The sequence below is a fragment of the Oncorhynchus gorbuscha genome, linkage group LG15, assembly GCF_021184085.1.
Source record: "Oncorhynchus gorbuscha isolate QuinsamMale2020 ecotype Even-year linkage group LG15, OgorEven_v1.0, whole genome shotgun sequence".
Taxonomy (NCBI): domain Eukaryota; kingdom Metazoa; phylum Chordata; class Actinopteri; order Salmoniformes; family Salmonidae; genus Oncorhynchus; species Oncorhynchus gorbuscha.
In genome coordinates this window covers 76468732-76488831 of record NC_060187.1, presented here as the reverse complement: position 1 = coordinate 76488831, position 20100 = coordinate 76468732, and the positions used below count along the sequence as shown (strand labels likewise).

General features: G+C 43.0%; 1 protein-coding gene across 6 annotated transcripts; it reads right to left on the bottom strand.

The window, feature by feature from the left end:
• Positions 1-1028: 1028 nt before the first annotated feature.
• LOC123996381 (hemicentin-1-like) lies at positions 1029-18946 on the bottom strand. Of its 6 annotated transcripts, XM_046299767.1 has the most exons (27): positions 18796-18946; positions 18102-18395; positions 17121-17402; positions 16575-16850; positions 16151-16426; positions 15489-15740; positions 15057-15332; positions 14403-14654; positions 13969-14244; positions 13317-13568; positions 12883-13158; positions 12232-12483; positions 11799-12074; positions 11148-11399; positions 10715-10990; positions 10063-10314; positions 7465-7740; positions 6816-7067; positions 6382-6657; positions 5730-5981; positions 5295-5570; positions 4645-4896; positions 4246-4521; positions 3867-4118; positions 2405-2683; positions 1845-2102; positions 1029-1518 (listed from the first exon to the last, which is right to left on the bottom strand). In XM_046299767.1, the coding sequence occupies exons 1-27, from the start codon at positions 18848-18850 to the stop codon at positions 1430-1432; spliced, it is 6813 nt and encodes a 2270-aa protein (XP_046155723.1). In that variant the 5' UTR covers positions 18851-18946; the 3' UTR covers positions 1029-1429. The 6 variants fall into 6 exon arrangements, with proteins under 6 accessions (XP_046155723.1, XP_046155724.1, XP_046155729.1 ...); XM_046299768.1 differs by lacking the exons at positions 5730-5981; positions 6382-6657; positions 6816-7067; positions 7465-7740 and adding exons at positions 8977-9228; positions 9630-9905; XM_046299773.1 differs by lacking the exons at positions 5730-5981; positions 6382-6657.
• Positions 18947-20100: the final 1154 nt, after the last annotated feature.

The window sequence follows — 20100 nt, the reverse complement described above, 5'->3', positions numbered from 1 at the left end:
TAGTAATGTTTTTGGCAATTAGTTGGCAGAAACTGCATGGTACTCAGGCTAATACAGTAGTTTACTTTGTGTCACTCAGGGAGAAGGAGAGAGGGTTTGAGTGGAGGCTGCCACTGCCAGGAGTCTGCCAAATCCTACCGCAAGCCCAGGAAGGTCTGTGAGCAGCCTTATGTTTCTGTAACACTAGCAGCAGTACATTGAAGAGTTACTACAATACTTGTTACAGTGGACTCTCTCAAAGTCACCAATCGGTGTATCTCTCTCCCATCCCATCCTCTCTGACCTATGCACAATCCAGTTGTGGCAATGTGCCTAAAGAAAGGATTTACAAATCAGTGGAAATGCCAGAAGATCATGGAAAGAGTAGAGAGGTCAAACGGTGACCAAGGCAAAAACTTAATGAGTATCCCAATTTAAAGAGTTGACCTTTAATAACTCCTTTATAAACCTTGTAAAAATGTTTCGTAATCTCATATTGCTCTCTCAAGAACTATAACTAGTTTTTGGTAATAAAAATGTATTATATATTTATACTCCTTTGTAAAACATTTTTTTTTATTTCAAGTTTCACTATGTGTGTGGATTGATTTCCAATGTATTATTTTATCATTTTATCATTAGATTTCATGTATCCTTTAGCGTTTTTTGTGCCACTCTTTATCTCTCTGTTGCTACTTCATTAAATTCACATTTCTTCTTGACGATAAAGAAATCCCCCAAGATTGCACCATTCATGGGTGAAAAGACAAAACTTAATTTAAGACAATAATTAATGAAGAGGAAGTATAAACATAAGACACGTGCACAAGATTTCATCTCCTCCGAGGATTTACAATCCTATACATTAAATATGTGCAAAAACAAGCCATGCTTTACATAAACACCAGTTAAATATATTATCGTTTTGAAACGTTTTACCTTTAAGGTATTTATAAGTTAAATAAACCTGAATTTGTACTTGAACTATAGAGGTTAGATACATGATCAAACACAGAAAGAAACTCAATGAATGGACTCCAGGGCAACAGTCACAGTCACAAGGGCAGTGAATATCTAAGAACTTTTATTTAGAATCAGAAATAGGCAGCACAACTGAGCAGCCTTCAATTACCATGTGGAAGACCAGTTTTTAAAAAGAATATCCGTTTATAGAGATGATTGACATAAAAACTGTTGAGGTGGGTTCTATTCTAAGGGGATAGGCCCCTCCCTTCTGACCTCATGTTGACTCTCTCCTCACAATCTAAAAGCATTGGAAAAGAGCTAAGCACACTAAACCCAGCCCTATAGTGGCAAGATGGGGCAATTACAATATTGACAATACCACTTATTTCTATCCAGTCCTTTTTCAGATCAGCGAGGGGAGTCAGTGAGGGTAGAGGGAAGGGAGTGATTGGCTCCCAGCCAGCAGACATGCAGTGTGGTAGTCTCAGTGGTTGATCAGAGGCAGAGAGAGAGCTGCAAGGCTCATCAACATCAGACCAACTCTGGACTGGAATGGAGGGGCAGGCGAGTGGCCTGAGAGAGAAAGAAGAATGTGAGACAAAGACGTTGGGAGAGGAGGGGGACAAAGAGATTGGGAGAGGAGGGGACAAATAGAATGGGAGAGGAGGGGGATATGTAAACTTCCGACTTCAATTGTATATATCTTCTCGATTCCTATCTGTACCCACCAGTTCATAAAATGTCTGTATTGCATTTCCATGATGCATGAAAATTATCCTTGCACAAACACGTACACAAGCTAGAACCAAATTAAATTCAACATAATAAAAACAACTTGGTAACATTTAATTACTCATTACATCCCACCTAGGTCGTACTACAACAACACACCCACTTACCAGTGACATCCAGACGAATGGTCTTGGACATTGAGATGTTAGTTAGAGAGTTCTTGGCCACACAGGTGTAAATCCCTGCATTTTTCAAGGAGACACCTATAGCCATCAAAGGACCAGTCGCGGGCAATGCTTGGTTGTTGTATTTCCACCGGTACTCGCTGGTTGGCCGGGAGTCGGCTGAGCACTTCAGACTGACAGGGATTACTGAGCCAATCACCACTAAGCCTGGGCCAGAGACGTTCACACTCAAAGGGCCATCTACAGAGAGAGGTTTAGAGAAGTGGGGTCATTGGAGGGAAAAGTCTAAACGGAATCCTTGGGACATCCAACTCTGACATCACCCCATTGAAGGTGAAATGTAAAATGGTTAAGGTAAGGGTTTAGGTCAGAGTTAGGTAAGGGTTATGGTTAAGGTTAGGGTTTAGGGTAGGGACATCCCAAAGATCCCAGATAGCACTAACCATCATAATAGTGGTGGGTTTCTGATTTTCTACATTATATAACATCAAATGCTTATCTTTTAAAATATTTTACCAACAGATTAAAACACCAGTACTTACAGTTCACCAATAGCTGGTATTTAGGGCTGGTGTGTGGGCGAAGGAGGTTGGTGGCGACGCACTGATAGTTTCCATCGTTAGACACCTTGACTGGACTGAAGTGCAGAGAGTTGTTAGAGATGGTGATGTCAGAGTTCAAGGTGTTGTTCAGAACCAGAGACAGGTTGTCCTTCATCCAGTAGATGGTGTCATAGCGCCCGGTGACATCACAGGTCAGGGTTAGGTTGTCAGATGATATCGGCGTTTTGTTTAGTTTCACCATCACTGACTTTATAGCCTCTGTGAGGACAGAGGAAGTGTATTGCTTTATGTACAGTATCAACATTTGTCATTTGATCAAATGTTTAGTTCCAGCAACGCAATAGTTGGATATATAAAACATGTATATATATATATATATATATAAATGTCACCATTTGTATGATATATATATATATATATCATACAAATGGTTGTGCGATCTGATGGATTGTAAATTACTGTTTTATAATACTGTTTTGTATATTTCCTATTTTATATCATTATATCCTCTTAGTATGAGTTTTTATATCTCTAGAGATTGAAAGTAGTGTAAGGTTCAAACTCTGATTGAGAATAATTTAATTATTTAGTGGACTGCAGTGGACAGTAGGAATGTGTACTCTCAAGGCCTCTCCTGACTGATGAGAAGTCCTGTGATATGCATGGAGGAGAATAGATGAATCCTGGCTAATGGAAAAGTACATCTTTGTGGAAGGAGGGGGTGAGAGCTTAAGGGACACTATAAGTGGACACTGCACACTACTGAGCAAAAAAATAAACTCAACGTTCAACAAATTCAACAATTTTACTGAGTTACAGTTCATAAAATGAAATCAGTCAATTGAAAAACATTCATTCGGCCATAATATATGGATTTCACATGACTGTCCAGGGGTGCAGCCATGGGTGACCTTGAGGGACATAGGCCCACCCACTGGGGAGCCAGGCCCAGCCAATCAGAATGAGTTTTTCAACCAACAGGGCTTTATTACAGACAGAAATACTCCTCAGTTTCAATCGCTTTCCAGGTGGCTAGTCTCAGACAATCCCGCAGGTGAACAAGCTGGATGTGAAGGTCCTGGGCTGGCATGGTTGGACTTGTTCTGTGGTTGTGAGGCCAGTTGGACGTACTGAAAAATGCTCTAAAATGATGTTGGAGGCATGCCAATTGCACGCTCTCTCAAAACATGAGACATCTGTGGCATTGTGTTTTGTGACAAAACTGCACATTTTAGAGTGGCCTTTTATTGACCCGAGCACAAGGTGCAACTGTGTAATGAACATTCTGTTTAATCAGCTTCTTGATATACCACACCTGTCAGGTGGATGGATTATATTGGCAATGAAGAACTGCTCACTAACATGGATGTAACCAAATGTGTGCACAACATTTGAGAGAAAAACTTTTTGTGCATTTATGGGAATCTGTAGACTGATTTACCAATGACGGTGAGCATCTTGGAGACAGTGCTGTTTCTGCCAGTGACGTTGTTGAAGGCCACACAGGTATACTCCCCATGACTGGCTAAGGTCAGTGGGCCAGCTTCATACTCTGAGCCTGTTGCCACCTGGGAGCCATTGAAGAACCAGCTGAACTGGCTGAGAGGCTGAGAGGAGGCTGAGCAGTTGAAGGTCACTCTTTGTTCTGTTTCGGCAATGGGTGCACCAGCTATCACAGGTTGCTTGGGTCCATCTGTGAAAATCAGACGACATCGAAACATTCAACTATAACTACCTTATTGTCGATTATTGACTTCATAATATGTCATCACAGTTATTACCTCTATCTTTGACAAGAATACATCCCCATTATTACTTACAATTCACTAGGAGTGTGTAGCGGTTGCTAGTTCTGTTGCTCACACTATTTCTGGCCATACACTGATATTCTCCATAGGAAGAATACTGGACAGGGTTGAAGGTCAGTGTTCTGTTGTTGAAAGAGATGTGGGTTCTGTTATCCAGATGCACTAACGTGAGGTTCTTCCACCAGTGAATGGAGCTAGGATCACCAATGATATTGCAAGTCATTGTAAAGGAGTCACCCTCTATCGCCTGGGTTCCACCGGTGCTTATGGACACTGAGGTGATTGGCGCTGAGAACAAAGTGAAACTGTTTCAATGGTTGCAGTAGGTTTAATGGCTGCAGAGGGATTTTTGTTCTCAAGAAAGTAGACCAAACGAATCAATTAAAGGATTATGGTTAGACCAAGTCTCACCAACAATAGTGAGCATCTTGGAGACAGTGCTGTTTCTGCAAGTGATGTTGTTGAAGGCCACACAGGTGTATTCCCCATGACAGGCTAAGGTCAGTGGGCCCGTCTCATACACTGAGCCTGTCGCCACCTGGGATCCATTGAAGAACCAGCTGAACTGGCTGAGAGGCTGAGAGGAAGCTGAGCAGTTGAAGGTCACGCTGTTTCCTGTTTCTCCTAATGCTGGTCCTGTTATTATAGGCATCTCCGGTCCATCTATGATACAAAAGACAATCAGTTAGACCAGTTGTGTCAAATTAATTCCACGGAGGCCCTAGTGTCTGCTGGTTTTTCTTTTTCCTTTCATTTGAGACACAGAAAACCAGGTTTGGGGAGGTCCTTACTAGTAAGGGATCTTAATAAATCAAGCAAGTTCAAGGGAGGATCGAAACCCGCAGATACCCAGCCTTCTGTGGAATGAGTTTGACACATGTGAGTTAAACCCAACATCTGTCATTGGCCAGAAGGTCAAATGTCATCAACATATGTCAGATGGTATAAGAGGTGGGATCCAAACCATCACATTGACTTTACTACAATATGCATAAAGGAAGTTCAAAAAGATTCCACCTCAGGCCATGGGGTCAAAGTTGAACTTGTTAATAAGTACTCACAGTTGACGATCAGTCTGTATTCTGTGCTGGTCATGTTGCTGAGGGGGTTGGAGGCAGAACACTGATAGTCTCCGTTGTCAGAATGCTGTAATGAGTTGAATGTCAGTGTATTGTTGTTCATAGAGAAGTCTGTTCTGTTGTCAGCGTACAGAGGCCAGCCGTTCCTCATCCACTGAATGGAGTAAACCGTTCCAGCGGTGCCACAGGTCAGAGAGAATCTCTCGTTCAGTATTGGCTGGGCTCCATTTACTTTCACCATGGTCATGGTCACTGTTGCTGTGGAAGCAGATCAAAGGGTTTTTCAGCACTTTTATCTAAACTTCCATCTTATTATACTGTAGGTTCAACAGCACGTATACTGTATCTAAAACCAAATTAAAACAAAGTAAGTAAACTTTTAGTCTCTTGATTTTTAAGTGGCAGTTACTGACTCACCAACAATAGTGAGCATCTTTGAGACAGTGCTGTTTCTGCAAGTGATGTTGTTGAAGGCCACACAGGTGTATTCCCCATGACAGGCTAAGGTCAGTGGGCCCGTCTCATACACTGAGCCTGTCGCCACCTGGGATCCATTGAAGAACCAGCTGAACTGGCTGAGAGGCTGAGAGGAAGCTGAGCAGTTGAAGGTCACGCTGTGTCCTGTTTCTCCTAATGCTGGTCCTGTTATTATAGGCATCTCCGGTCCATCTATGATACAATAGACAATCAGTTGGACCAGGGGTGTCAAGTTCACTCCAAGGAGGAACTAGTGTCTGCTGGTTTTTGTTTTTTTCCTTTGAATTGAGACCTAGACAACCAGGTTTGAGGAGTTTCTTACTAGTAAGGGACCTTAATACATCAATCAAGTTCAAGGGAGGATCGAAAAACCAGCTGACACCCAGCCTTCTGTGGAATGAGTTTGACACGTGCGTTAAACCCAACATCTGTCATTGGCCAGAAGGTCAAACATCATCAACAAATGTCAGATGGTATAAGAGGTGGGATCCAAACCATCACATTGACTTTACTACAATATGCATAAAGGAAGTTCAAAAAGATTCCACCGAAGGCCATGGGGTCAAAGTTGAACTTGTTAATAAGTACTCACAGTTGACGATCAGTCTGTATTCTGGGCTGGTCATGTTGCTGAGTGGGTTGGAGGCAGAACACTGATAGTCTCCGTTGTCAGAATCCTGTAATGAGTTGAATGTCAGTGTATTGTTGTTCATAGAGAAATCTGTTCTGTTGTCAGCATACAAAGGCCAGCCGTTCTCCATCCAGTGAATGGAGTAAACCGTTCCAGCGGTGCCACAGGTCAGAGAGAATCTCTCCTTCAGTATTGGCTGGGCTCCATTTACTTTCACCATGGTCATGGTCACAGGTGCTGTGGAAGCAGATCAAAGAGTTTTTCAGCACTTTTATCTAAACTTCCATTTTATTATACTGTAGGTTCAACAGCACGTATACTGTATCTGAAATCAAATGTACACAAAGTAAAAAAACTTTTAGTCACTTGATTTTAAGTAGCAGTTACTGACTCACCAACAATAGTGAGCATCTTGGAGACAGTGCTGTTTCTGCAAGTGATGTTGTTGAAGGCCACACAGGTGTATTCCCCATGACAGGCTAAGGTCAGTGGGCCCGTCTCATACACTGAGCCAGTCGCCACCTGGGATCCATTGAAGAACCAGCTGAACTGGCTGAGAGGCTGAGAGGAAGCTGAGCAGTTGAAGGTCACGCTGTTTCCTGTTTCTCCTAATGCTGGTCCTGTTATTATAGGCATCTCCGGTCCATCTATGATACAAAAGACAATCAGTTAGACCAGTTGTGTCAAATTAATTCCACGGAGGCTAGTGTCTGCTGGTTTTTGTTTTTTCCTTTCATTTGAGACACAGAAAACCAGGTTTGGGGAGGTTCTTACTAGTAAGGGATCTTAATAAATCAAGCAAGTTCAAGGGAGGATCGAAACCCGCAGATACCCAGCCTTCTGTGGAATGAGTTTAACACATGTGAGTTAAACCCAACATCTGTCATTGGCCAGAAGGTCAAATGTCATCAACATATGTCAGATGGTATAAGAGGTGGGATCCAAACCATCACATTGACTTTACTACAATATTAATGAAGGAAGTTCAAAAAGATTCCACCTCAGGCCATGGGGTCAAAGTTGAACTTGTTAATAAGTACTCACAGTTGACGATCAGTCTGTATTCTGTGCTGGTCATGTTGCTGAGGGGGTTGGAGGCAGAACACTGATAGTCTCCGTTGTCAGAATGCTGTAATGAGTTGAATGTCAGTGTATTGTTGTTCATAGAGAAGTCTGTTCTGTTGTCAGCGTACAGAGGCCAGCCGTTCCTCATCCACTGAATGGAGTAAACCGTTCCAGCGGTGCCACAGGTCAGAGAGAATCTCTCGTTCAGTATTGGCTGGGCTCCAACGACTTTCACCATGGTCATGGTCACAGGTGCTGTGGAAGCAGATCAAAGGGTTTTTTCAGCACTTTTATCTAAACTTCCATTTTATTATACTGTAGGTTCAACAGCACGTATACTGTATCTGAAATCAAATGTACACAAAGTAAATAAACTTTTAGTCCCTGATTTTAAGTAGCAGTTACTGACTCACCAACAATAGTGAGCATCTTGGAGACAGTGCTGTTTCTGCAAGTGATGTTGTTGAAGGCCACACAGGTGTATTCCCCATGACAGGCTAAGGTCAGTGGGCCCGTCTCATACACTGAGCCTGTCGCCACCTGGGATCCATTGAAGAACCAGCTGAACTGGCTGAGAGGCTGAGAGGAAGCTGAGCAGTTGAAGGTCACGCTGTGTCCTGTTTCTCCTAATGCTGGTCCTGTTATTATAGGCATCTCCGGTCCATCTATGATACAATAGACAATCAGTTAGACCAGGGGTGTCAAGTTCACTCCAAGGAGGAACTAGTGTCTGCTGGTTTTTGTTTTTTCCTTTCAATTGAGACCGAGACAACCAGGTTTGAGGAGTTTCTTACTAGTAAGGGACCTTAATACATCAATCAAGTTCAAGGGAGGATCGAAAAACCAGCTGACACCCAGCCTTCTGTGGAATGAGTTTGACACGTGCATTAAACCCAACATCTGTCATTGGCCAGAAGGTCAAACATCATCAACATATGTCAGATGAGAGGTGGGATACAAACCATCACATTGACTTTACTACAATATGCATAAAGGAAGTTCAAAAGATTCCACCTCAAGCCATGGGGTCAAAGTTGAACTTGTTAATAAGTACTCACAGTTGACGATCAGTTTGTATTCTGTGCTGGTCATGTTGCTGAGGGGGTTGGAGGCAGAACACTGATAGTCTCCGTTGTCAGAATCCTGTAATGAGTTGAATGTCAGTGTATTGCTGTTCATAGAGAAATCTGTTCTGTTGTCAGCATACAGAGGCCAGCCGTTCCTCATCCACTGAATGGAGTAAACCGTTCCAGCGGTACCACAGGTCAGAGAGAATCTCTCCTTCAGTATTGGCTGGGCTCCAATTACTTTCACCATGGTCATGGTCACTGTTGCTGTGGAAGCAGATCAAAGGGTTTTTTCAGCACTTTTATCTAAACTTCCATCTTACTATCCTGTAAGTTCAACAGCACAAATGTTGTTCATTAAACCAACAGAACACAAGTAAATAAACTTTTAGTCCCTGATTTTAAGCAGCAGTTACTGACTCACCAACAACAGTGAGCATCTTTGAGACAGTGCTGTTTCTGCAAGTGATGTTGTTGAAGGCCACACAGGTGTATTCCCCATGACAGGCTAAGGTCAGTGGGCCCGTCTCATACACTGAGCCTGTCGCCACCTGGGATCCATTGAAGAACCAGCTGAACTGGCTGAGAGGCTGAGAGGAAGCTGAGCAGTTGAAGGTCACGCTGTGTCCTGTTTCTCCTAATGCTGGTCCTGTTATTATAGGCATCTCCGGTCCATCTATGATACAAAAGACAATCAGTTAGACCAGGGGTGTCAAACTCCTTCCATGGAGTTCCTAGTGTCTGCTGGTTTTTTTTTTTTTTCCTTTGAATTGAGACCTAGACAACCAGGTTTGAGGAGTTTCTTACTAGTAAGGGACCTTAATACATCAATCAAGTTCAAGGGAGGATCGAAAAACCAGCTGACACCCAGCCTTCTGTGGAATGAGTTTGACATGTGAGTTAAACCCAACATCTGTCATTGGCCAGAAGGTCACACATCATCAACAAATGTCAGATGGTATAAGAGGTGGGATCCAAACCATCACATTGACTTTACTACAATATTAATAAAGGAAGTTCAAAAAGATTCCACCTCAGGCCATGGGGTCAAAGTTGAACTTGTTAATAACTACTCACAGTTGACGATCAGTCTGTATTCTGGGCTGGTCATGTTGCTGAGGGGGTTGGAGGCAGAACACTGATAGTCTCCGTTGTCAGAATCCTGTAATGAGTTGAATGTCAGTGTATTGTTGTTCATAGAGAAATCTGTTCTGTTGTCAGCATACAGAGGCCAGCCGTTCCTCATCCACTGAATGGAGTAAACCGTTCCAGCGGTACCACAGGTCAGAGAGAATCTCTCCTTCAGTATTGGCTGGGCTCCAATTACTTTCACCATGGTCATGGTCACTGTTGCTGTGGAAGCAGATCAAAGGTTTTTTTCAGCACTTTTATCTAAACTTCCATCTTACTATCCTGTAAGTTCAACAGCACAAATGTTGTTCATTAAACCAACAGAACACAAGTAAATAAACTTTTAGTCCCTGATTTTAAGCAGCAGTTACTGACTCACCAACAACAGTGAGCATCTTGGAGACAGTGCTGTTTCTGCAAGTGATGTTGTTGAAGGCCACACAGGTGTATTCCCCATGACAGGCTAAGGTCAGTGGGCCCGTCTCATACACTGAGCCTGTCGCCACCTGGGATCCATTGAAGAACCAGCTGAACTGGCTGAGAGGCTGAGAGGAAGCTGAGCAGTTGAAGGTCACGTTGTTACCTGTTTCTCCTAATGCTGGTCCTGTTATTATAGGCATCTCCGGTCCATCTATGATACAAAAGACAATCAGTTAGACCAGGGGTGTCAAACTCCTTCCATGGAGTTCCTACTGTCTGCTGGTTTTTGTTTTTTTCCTTTGAATTGAGACCTAGACAACCAGGTTTGAGGAGTTTCTTACTAGTAAGGGACCTTAATACATCAATCAAGTTCAAGGGAGGATCGAAAAACCAGCTGACACCCAGCCTTCTGTGGAATGAGTTTGACACGTGCGTTAAACCCAACATCTGTCATTGGCCAGAAGGTCAAACATCATCAACAAATGTCAGATGGTATAAGAGGTGGGATCCAAACCATCACATTGACTTTACTACAATATTAATAAAGGAAGTTCAAAAAGATTCCACCTCAGGCCATGGGGTCAAAGTTGAACTTGTTAATAACTACTCACAGTTGACGATCAGTCTGTATTCTGGGCTGGTCATGTTGCTGAGGGGGTTGGAGGCAGAACACTGATAGTCTCCATTGTCAGAATCCTGTAATGAGTTGAATGTCAGTGTATTGTTGTTCATAGAGAAGTCTGTTCTGTTGTCAGTGTACAGAGGCCAGCCGTTCCTCATCCACTGAATGGAGTAAACCGTTCCAGCGGTACCACAGGTCAGAGAGAATCTCTCCTTCAGTATTGGCTGGGCTCCATTTACTTTCACCATGGTCATGGTCACTGTTGCTGTGGAAGCAGATCAAAGGGTTTTTTCAGCACTTTTATCTAAAATTCCATTTTATTATACTGTAGGTTCAACAGCACGTATACTGTATCTGAAATCAAATGTACACAAAGTAAAAAAACTTTGTCACTTGATTTTAAGTAGCAGTTACTGACTCACCAACAATAGTGAGCATCTTGGAGACAGTGCTGTTTCTGCAAGTGATGTTGTTGAAGGCCACACAGGTGTATTCCCCATGACAGGCTAAGGTCAGTGGACCCGTCTCATACACTGAGCCTGTCGCCACCTGGGATCCATTGAAGAACCAGCTGAACTGGCTGAGAGGCTGAGAGGAAGCTGAGCAGTTGAAGGTCACGCTGTGTCCTGTTTCTCCTAATGCTGGTCCTGTTATTATAGGCATCTCCGGTCCATCTATGATACAATAGACAATCAGTTAGACCAGGGGTGTCAAGTTCACTCCAAGGAGGAACTAGTGTCTGCTGGTTTTTGTTTTCTTCCTTTGAATTGAGACCTAGACAACCAGGTTTGAGGAGTTTCTTACTAGTAAGGGACCTTAATACATCAATCAAGTTCAAGGGAGGATCGAAAAACCAGCTGACACCCAGCCTTCTGTGGAATGAGTTTGACACGTGCGTTAAACCCAACATCTGTCATTGGCCAGAAGGTCAAATGTCATCAACATATGTCAGATGGTATAAGAGGTGGGATCCAAACCATCACATTGACTTTGCTACAATATGCATAAAGGAAGTTCAAAAGATTCCACCTCAAGCCATGGGGTCAAAGTTGAACTTGTTAATAAGTACTCACAGTTGACGATCAGTCTGTATTCTGTGCTGGTCATGTTGCTGAGGGGGTTGGAGGCAGAACACTGATAGTCTCCGTTGTCAGAATCCTGTAATGAGTTGAATGTCAGTGTATTGCTGTTCATAGAGAAATCTGTTCTGTTGTCAGCATACAGAGGCCAGCCGTTCCTCATCCACTGAATGGAGTAAACCGTTCCAGCGGTACCACAGGTCAGAGAGAATCTCTCCTTCAGTATTGGCTGGGCTCCAATTACTTTCACCATGGTCATGGTCACTGTTGCTGTGGAAGCAGATCAAAGGTTTTTTTCAGCACTTTTATCTAAACTTCCATCTTACTATCCTGTAAGTTCAACAGCACAAATGTTGTTCATTAAACCAACAGAACACAAGTAAATAAACTTTTAGTCCCTGATTTTAAGCAGCAGTTACTGACTCACCAACAACAGTGAGCATCTTGGAGACAGTGCTGTTTCTGCAAGTGATGTTGTTGAAGGCCACACAGGTGTATTCCCCATGACAGGCTAAGGTCAGTGGGCCCGTCTCATACACTGAGCCTGTCGCCACCTGGGATCCATTGAAGAACCAGCTGAACTGGCTGAGAGGCTGAGAGGAAGCTGAGCAGTTGAAGGTCACGCTGTGTCCTGTTTCTCCTAATGCTGGTCCTGTTATTATAGGCATCTCCGGTCCATCTATGATACAAAAGACAATCAGTGAGACCAGGGGTGTCAAGTTCACTCCATGGAGGCCCTAGTGTCTGCTGGTTTTTGTTTTTTTGTTTTCAATTGAGAATTGACAACCAGGTTTGGGGAGTTTCTTACTAGTAAGGGACCTTAATACATCAATCAAGTTCAAGGGAGGATCGAAAAACCAGCTGACACCCAGCCTTCTGTGGAATGAGTTTGACACGTGCATTAAACCCAACATCTGTCATTGGCCAGAAGGTCAAATGTCATCAACATATGTCAGATGGTATAAGAGGTGGGATCCAAACCATCACATTGACTTTACTACAATATTAATAAAGGAAGTTCAAAAAGATTCCACCTCAGGCCATGGGGTCAAAGTTGAACTTGTTAATAAGTACTCACAGTTGACGATCAGTCTGTATTCTGGGCTGGTCATGTTGCTGAGGTGGTTGGAGGCAGAACACTGATAGTCTCCGTTGTCAGAATCCTGTAATGAGTTGAATGTCAGTGTATTGTTGTTCATAGAGAATTCTGTTCTGTTGTCAGCGTACAGAGGCCAGCCGTTCCTCATCCACTGAATGGAGTAAACCGTTCCAGCGGTGCCACAGGTCAGAGAGAATCTCTCATTCAGTATTGGCTGGGCTCCAATTACTTTCACCATGGTCATGGTCACAGGTGCTGTGGAAGCAGATCAAAGGGTTTTTTCAGCACTTTTATCTAAACTTCCATTTTATTATACTGTAGGTTCAACAGCACGTATACTGTATCTGAAATCAAATGTACACAAAGTAAATAAACTTTTAGTCCCTGATTTTAAGTAGCAGTTACTGACTCACCAACAACAGTGAGCATCTTGGAGACAGTGCTGTTTCTGCAAGTGATGTTGTTGAAGGCCACACAGGTGTATTCCCCATGACAGGCTAAGGTCAGTGGGCCCGTCTCATACACTGAGCCAGTCGCCACCTGGGATCCATTGAAAAACCAGATGAACTGGCTGAGAGGCTGAGAGGAAGCTGAGCAGTTGAAGGTCACGCTGTTTCCTGTTTCTCCTAATGCTGGTCCTTTTATTATAGGCATCTCCGGTCCATCTATGATACAAAAGACAATCAGTTAGACCAGGGGTGTCAAACTCCTTCCATGGAGTTCCTAGTGTCTGCTGGTTTTGGTTTTTTTCCTTTGAATTGAGACCTAGAAAACCAGGTTTGAGGAGTTTCTTACTAGTAAGGGACCTTAATACATCAATCAAGTTCAAGGGAGGATCGAAAAACCAGCTGACACCCAGCCTTCTGTGGAATGAGTTTGACACGTGCGTTAAACCCAACATCTGTCATTGGCCAGAAGGTCAAACGTCATCAACAAGTGTCAGATGGTATAAGAGGTGGGATCCAAACCATCACATTGACTTTACTACAATATGCATAAAGGAAGTTCAAAAAGATTCCACCTCAGGCCATGGGGTCAAAGTTGAACTTGTTAATAAGTACTCACAGTTGACGATCAGTCTGTATTCTGGGCTGGTCATGTTGCTGAGGTGGTTGGAGGCAGAACACTGATAGTCTCCGTTGTCAGAATCCTGTAATGAGTTGAATGTCAGTGTATTGTTGTTCATAGAGAATTCTGTTCTGTTGTCAGCGTACAGAGGCCAGCCGTTCCTCATCCACTGAATGGAGTAAACCGTTCCAGCGGTGCCACAGGTCAGAGAGAATCTCTCGTTCAGTATTGGCTGGGCTCCAATTACTTTCACCATGGTCATGGTCACAGGTGCTGTGGAAGCAGATCAAAGGGTTTTTTCAGCACTTTTATCTAAACTTCCATTTTATTATACTGTAGGTTCAACAGCACGTATACTGTATCTGAAATCAAATGTACACAAAGTAAATAAACTTTTAGTCCCTGATTTTAAGTAGCAGTTACTGACTCACCAACAATAGTGAGCATCTTGGATACAGTGCTGTTTCTGCAAGTGATGTTGTTGAAGGCCACACAGGTGTATTCCCCATGACTGGCTAAGGTCAGTGGGCCCGTCTCATACACTGAGCCTCTCGCCACCTGGGATCCATTGAAGAACCAGCTGAACTGGCTGAGAGGCTGAGAGGAAGCTGAGCAGTTGAAGGTCACGCTGTGTCCTGTTTCTCCTAATGCTGGTCCTGTTATTATAGACATCTCCGGTCCATCTATGATACAAAAGACAATCAGTTAGACCAGGGGTGTCAAGTTCACTCCATGGAGTTCCTAGTGTCTGCTGGTTTTTGTTTTTTCCTTTCAATTGAGACCGAGACAACCAGGTTTGGGGAGTTCCTTACTAATAAGGGACGTTAATATGTAAATCAAGTTCAAGTTAGGTTTGAAAAAAACCAGCTGACACCCAGCCTTCTGTGGAATGGGTTTGACACATGTGCGTTAAACCCAACATCTGTCATTGGCCAGAAGGTCAAACATCATCAACATATGTCAGATTTCATAAGAGGTGGGATACAAACCATCACATTGACTTTACTACAATATGCATAAAGGAAGTTCAAAAGATTCCACCTCAGGCCATGGGGTCAAAGTTGAACTTGTTAATAACTACTCACAGTTGACGATCAGTCTGTATTCTGTGCTGGTCATGTTGCTGAGGGGGTTGGAGGCAGAACACTGATAGTCTCCGTTGTCAGAATCCTGTAATGAGTTGAATGTCAGTGTATTGTTGTTCATAGAGAAGTCTGTTCTGTTGCCAGCATACAGAGGCCAGCCGTTCCTCATCCACTGAATGGAGTAAACCGTTCCAGCGGTGCCACAGGTCAGAGAGAATCTCTCGTTCAGTATTGGCTGGGCTCCAATGACTTTCACCATGGTCATGGTCACTGTTGCTGTGGAAGCAGATCAAAGGTTTTTTCAGCACTTTTATCTCAACTTCCATCTTACTATCCTGTAAGTTCAACAGCACGTATGTTGTTCATTAAACCAACAGAACATAAGTAAATAAACTTTTAGTCCCTGATTTTAAGCAGCAGTTACTGACTCACCAACAACAGTGAGCATCTTGGAGACAGTGCTGTTTCTGCAAGTGATGTTGTTGAAGGCCACACAGGTGTACTCCCCATGACTGGCTAAGGTCAGTGGGCCAGTCTCATACACTGAGCCAGTCGCCACCTGGGAGCCATTGAAGAACCAGCTGAACTGACTGGGAGGCTGAGAGGAGGCTGAGCAGTTGAAGGTCACGATGTGTCCTGTCATTGCTATATCCGGAGTAGTTATAGCAGGTCTCTCTGGTCCAACTGTTAAACAGAGGACAGTATGGTTAATCTTATGGTTTGACTATTTTGACAAAGATTAGTAAGTAAGCAGCCTTCCACAATCCTTGTCTTAGTTTAAGTTGGCTTATTGGAGCAGGAGCTCCTAGGAGCAGGAGCCTACAGTATATCCTGTTTCTGTAGCGTGTTGCAGCTTGATGTGTAAGTACATCCCCTGGACAGAACGCTAGTCTATCACAGGCCCTTATGCCCCAATATATCTCCTTAATGCTGAGTGCCAAGTAAAGACACATTGGGTCACATTTTTACAGTCGCTGGTATGACTCATCCAGGGATCAAGCTCCCAACCTTCATATCTCAGGGCAGAAACTTTTACTACAAGGCCACTGAATTGGTTTTATCAGACAAAGATGACCAGCTCTTGTAATACTCACAGTTCACCACAAGCTTGTATGTCATGCTGGTCAGGTTGCTAACAGCATTAAATGCCTCACAGAGATATTCTCCATTGTCAGACAACTGGATTGGGTTGATAACCATTGTGTTGTTGTCAGTAGAGAAGAATGTTCTGTTATTTAGGGAGATGAGCTGGCCGTTCATCAGCCAGTGAATGTAGTCTACAGGTTCAGTCACCTCACACCGCAGAGTGAACGACTGATCCAGTATCGGTGGCTTCCCATCACGGTTCAACGAAACCGCTGATATCGGCTCTATGGTCAAAAGAAAAGAAGAGGAAGAGTACTTCACTCGATCGGTGGTAAAACAAATACCATGATATAACATTGTATTCATAACCATCAATAATCAAATATTCACTACCAACTATATGACATTTCGTAACGATGAATGTTGCCTCACCCACGATCTTTATCATTGTGTTTATATTGGCAAATTGGATTGTGACATTATTGTAGGCTAAGCAGGAGTATCTTCCTGTCTGGTTCGCCTTCGTGCTCTGCAGGCTGAGCTGTGGGCTTTGCTCGTTGAGGAACATTCCATTAAACCTCCACTTGTAGGACTCAGCGGGTTTGGACTGAGCGGAGCAGGACAGAGTGATGTCAGAGCCCGTCTTGTAGGCTGTATGTCCTATGGTCATCTCAGGAACTACCATCATGGTGAGGTTACTTGGGCCATCTATGGGAGGAACAAATAACAATGAAGTGTTGGGTAAACATTACCTAGAATATGTTTCCATCCTGCTCTATTGTGCAGGCTGAGGAACTAAACACAGTGTACGAATGATCCATGCAAATAATGACCTGGATCATGTGATCACAGAGGAATGGTTTGGGATGAAAATAGGCATATTACATCATTGCATGGAATGCTGGCTCTCAATGATAAGGTACAATCCATGTATGTTGTGTATGATTCATGTACAGTACTGCATACTCTGATACTCACATCTAATATTGAGGCCAATGGGCTGGCTGGTGCCGTTGCTGATTCCATTGGTGACCTCACATCTAAACGGCCCTTCATCGTATCGTGTCACACTGACTATGGTAAGAGTTCTGTACCCACCACCAAGCCGAACATGGTCACTGGCTGTGACCTCTGAGCTGCCATTTAGCCAGCGGTAGGAGAGGGAGGTGCCAGAGGAGACAGAGCAGGTGAAAATGGCAGTGTCGTTCAATTCCACTAGATCAGTGGCGTTGGCCCTTAGAGTCACGTTTGAAATGGGCTCTGTGGGTGAGAGAGTAGAATAACAACCATATTGTTTATATTTCTTTCACACTGTAAAACTTCTTTGGGAAATCTAAATATGCTATTTTATTTGATTTACTTATCATAGAGACCAAGTCATAGGATTGAGCCTTGTAGAGCCCTTTGCACACACATAAAACGTCTTGTGTACGTCTTATCTGAAATGTAAGCCAACAATTTGCTCATACTCTGTGATCTGTTCAGTTTCATTCTTTTCAAGGGTATGATGTAGGCCAACTTCACTATGGGTTCAGAAAACATTGACACGTTTAAGTGTTTGCTTTCCATGTCATGAAATAACTTTTATTATTATGACAGAGATGAATCATTGATAGATAATGTATGTGCATCAGTGGAGGCTGCTGAGGGGAGAATGGCTCATAATAATGTCTGGAATGGAGTTATTGGAATGGTATCAAGAACATGGTTTTCACGTGTTTGATACCATTCAATGTACTTTATTACACTCAATTCCAACCATTATTACTAACTGTCCTTCCCTCAACAGCCTTCACTGATGTGCAAGCATGTTTGCATGTGAACCTGCTTGTAGTAAAGTATGTGAATGGGTAAGTAAGTGTGCAGGTGAGCATGTTTGCGAGGAAGTGATTGTGTGCCAGTGAGTGAGAGTCTACAATCATAGAAAGATCAACAGACAGGCAGAGGTCAGTTCCTTACCCTGGACAGACAAAGTCACCACAGCATTCAGGAGTGGCTCCATTCCCTGCACGGTATATCGTCCTGAGTCGTTGAGTTGGAGAGAGCTTATGGACAGCTCTGAGGAGGAGAATATGACTCTGCCTCGATAACTTGTACTCACACTACTGCCACCAGGATAGAAAAGTACGATGGTTGTAGTTTCATATGACCAGGTCCCTATGTTGATGGGGCTTTGAGGAACTAGGTTCAGGGTGACATTACTGCCCACAGCTAAGGGGTTCATCGAGGGAACCACCACCTGGCCAGAGACATCTAGAAGAGGATGGATTGATGAGTTTAGTTCATGTTTTGAGATATTATTAATCAGTACAAATGTCTTTAAAGTTCTCTAAAATATTTTACTTGATATGAATCAAATCTTTAGACTCTGGCTCTTTAACAGAAATACAACTTTTGTTTAAATTAGTGCCTTCAAGTTGAAAGCACAATTTACAACATGACCTACTATCTATTTATAATGTCTACTCTAGACATTGGTTGTCAATGTCAGATAAATAGAAACCTTCATCTTTCTGACTTGATACTGTTTGACTGAAGTGCATCAACCAAACAGAGACATGAACAACCTGTTACTTATTTAATCAAGTGTATGTACCATAAAGCACAAATAGGCATCAATATCTTTCCAGAATGAGTGTTTTGTCCTCTTTACCTGTAGTGAAGTTGAGCAGCACCAGAATGAGAACCCACACCAGAGGATACTCCATAGTTCTGCCACTTATCAAACACCGGATCAGAAATGAACAGGACACTTTCCTATGAACCAACTGACTGTCCAGACTTCTTGGTAAATCCAACCATGTTGATACTGCACAGTCAGAGTCTCTTCTTAATCAACAAATTGTCAGGTGATTCCAATGTACCAACCCACCCTACCTGCCACCAGAAAGCACTCACACACACCTACTCAACTACCCACGCCCTGTTTTGCCCAAGTACCCTTTTCCCACTCTATTCTTTGTTGACACACGGGGTTGTTTTCATGTTGATTATGGTTTACTGTAAATCTGATCAACTCTGTCTGTCCTGTATGAATCCTGGGAGGAGGCTGGATGGTAGATGGCCAATGAGGCCGGATATAGGTTCTCTGACCCTGTTGAAACTCATGATCTATCTACAGTGGCTGAGGAAACGTGGGCTCATAAGACACTCCGCATTGAACCTGTCAAGAAAACACTTACAGTGCCGTGAAAAAGTATTTGCCCCCTTTCTGATGTTCTGTATTTCTGCATAGTTTTGATACCGAATGTTATCAGATCTTCAACCAAAACCCAATATTAGATAAAGGGAACCTTTTGCGTTTGGCCTGGTATGGTTCTCAATCAGAGGCAGTTTAGTTTCTCCTTTGTTAGTTTGTTTAGTGTTCTCTGTTTAATAAATATATGATGAACACTTACCACGCTGCGCTTTGGTCCTCACCTCATTCCAACGATGATCGTCACATTGATACTTATTTTGTTTATTTAATAAAAAAAGTTATGCAACACTTAAAGTAATTGCCCCTTTACACTCAATAACTGGTTGTTCCACCTTTACCTGCAATGACTGCAAACAAACTATAGTGCATCAACCGAACAGAGACATTTGAACAACCTGTTACTTATTTAATAGAGTGTTTGTACCATAAAGCACAAATAGGCATCAATATATTTACAGAATGAGCTTATAGTCCACCGTACCTGTAGTAAAGTTGAGCAGCACCAGGATGAGAACCCACAACAAAGGATACTCCGCAGTTCTGCCACTTATCACTGCAACCAAACGCTTCCTGTAGTTGTTGATCAGTCTCTCACATCGTTGTGGAGGACTTTTGGCCCACTCTTCCACGTGTAATTTAAAAAAAACATTTATTTCACCTTTATTTAACCAGGTAGGTTAGTTGAGAACAAGTCCTTATTTACAACTGCGACCTGGCCAAGATAAAGCAAAGCAGTGCGACACAAACAACAACACAGAG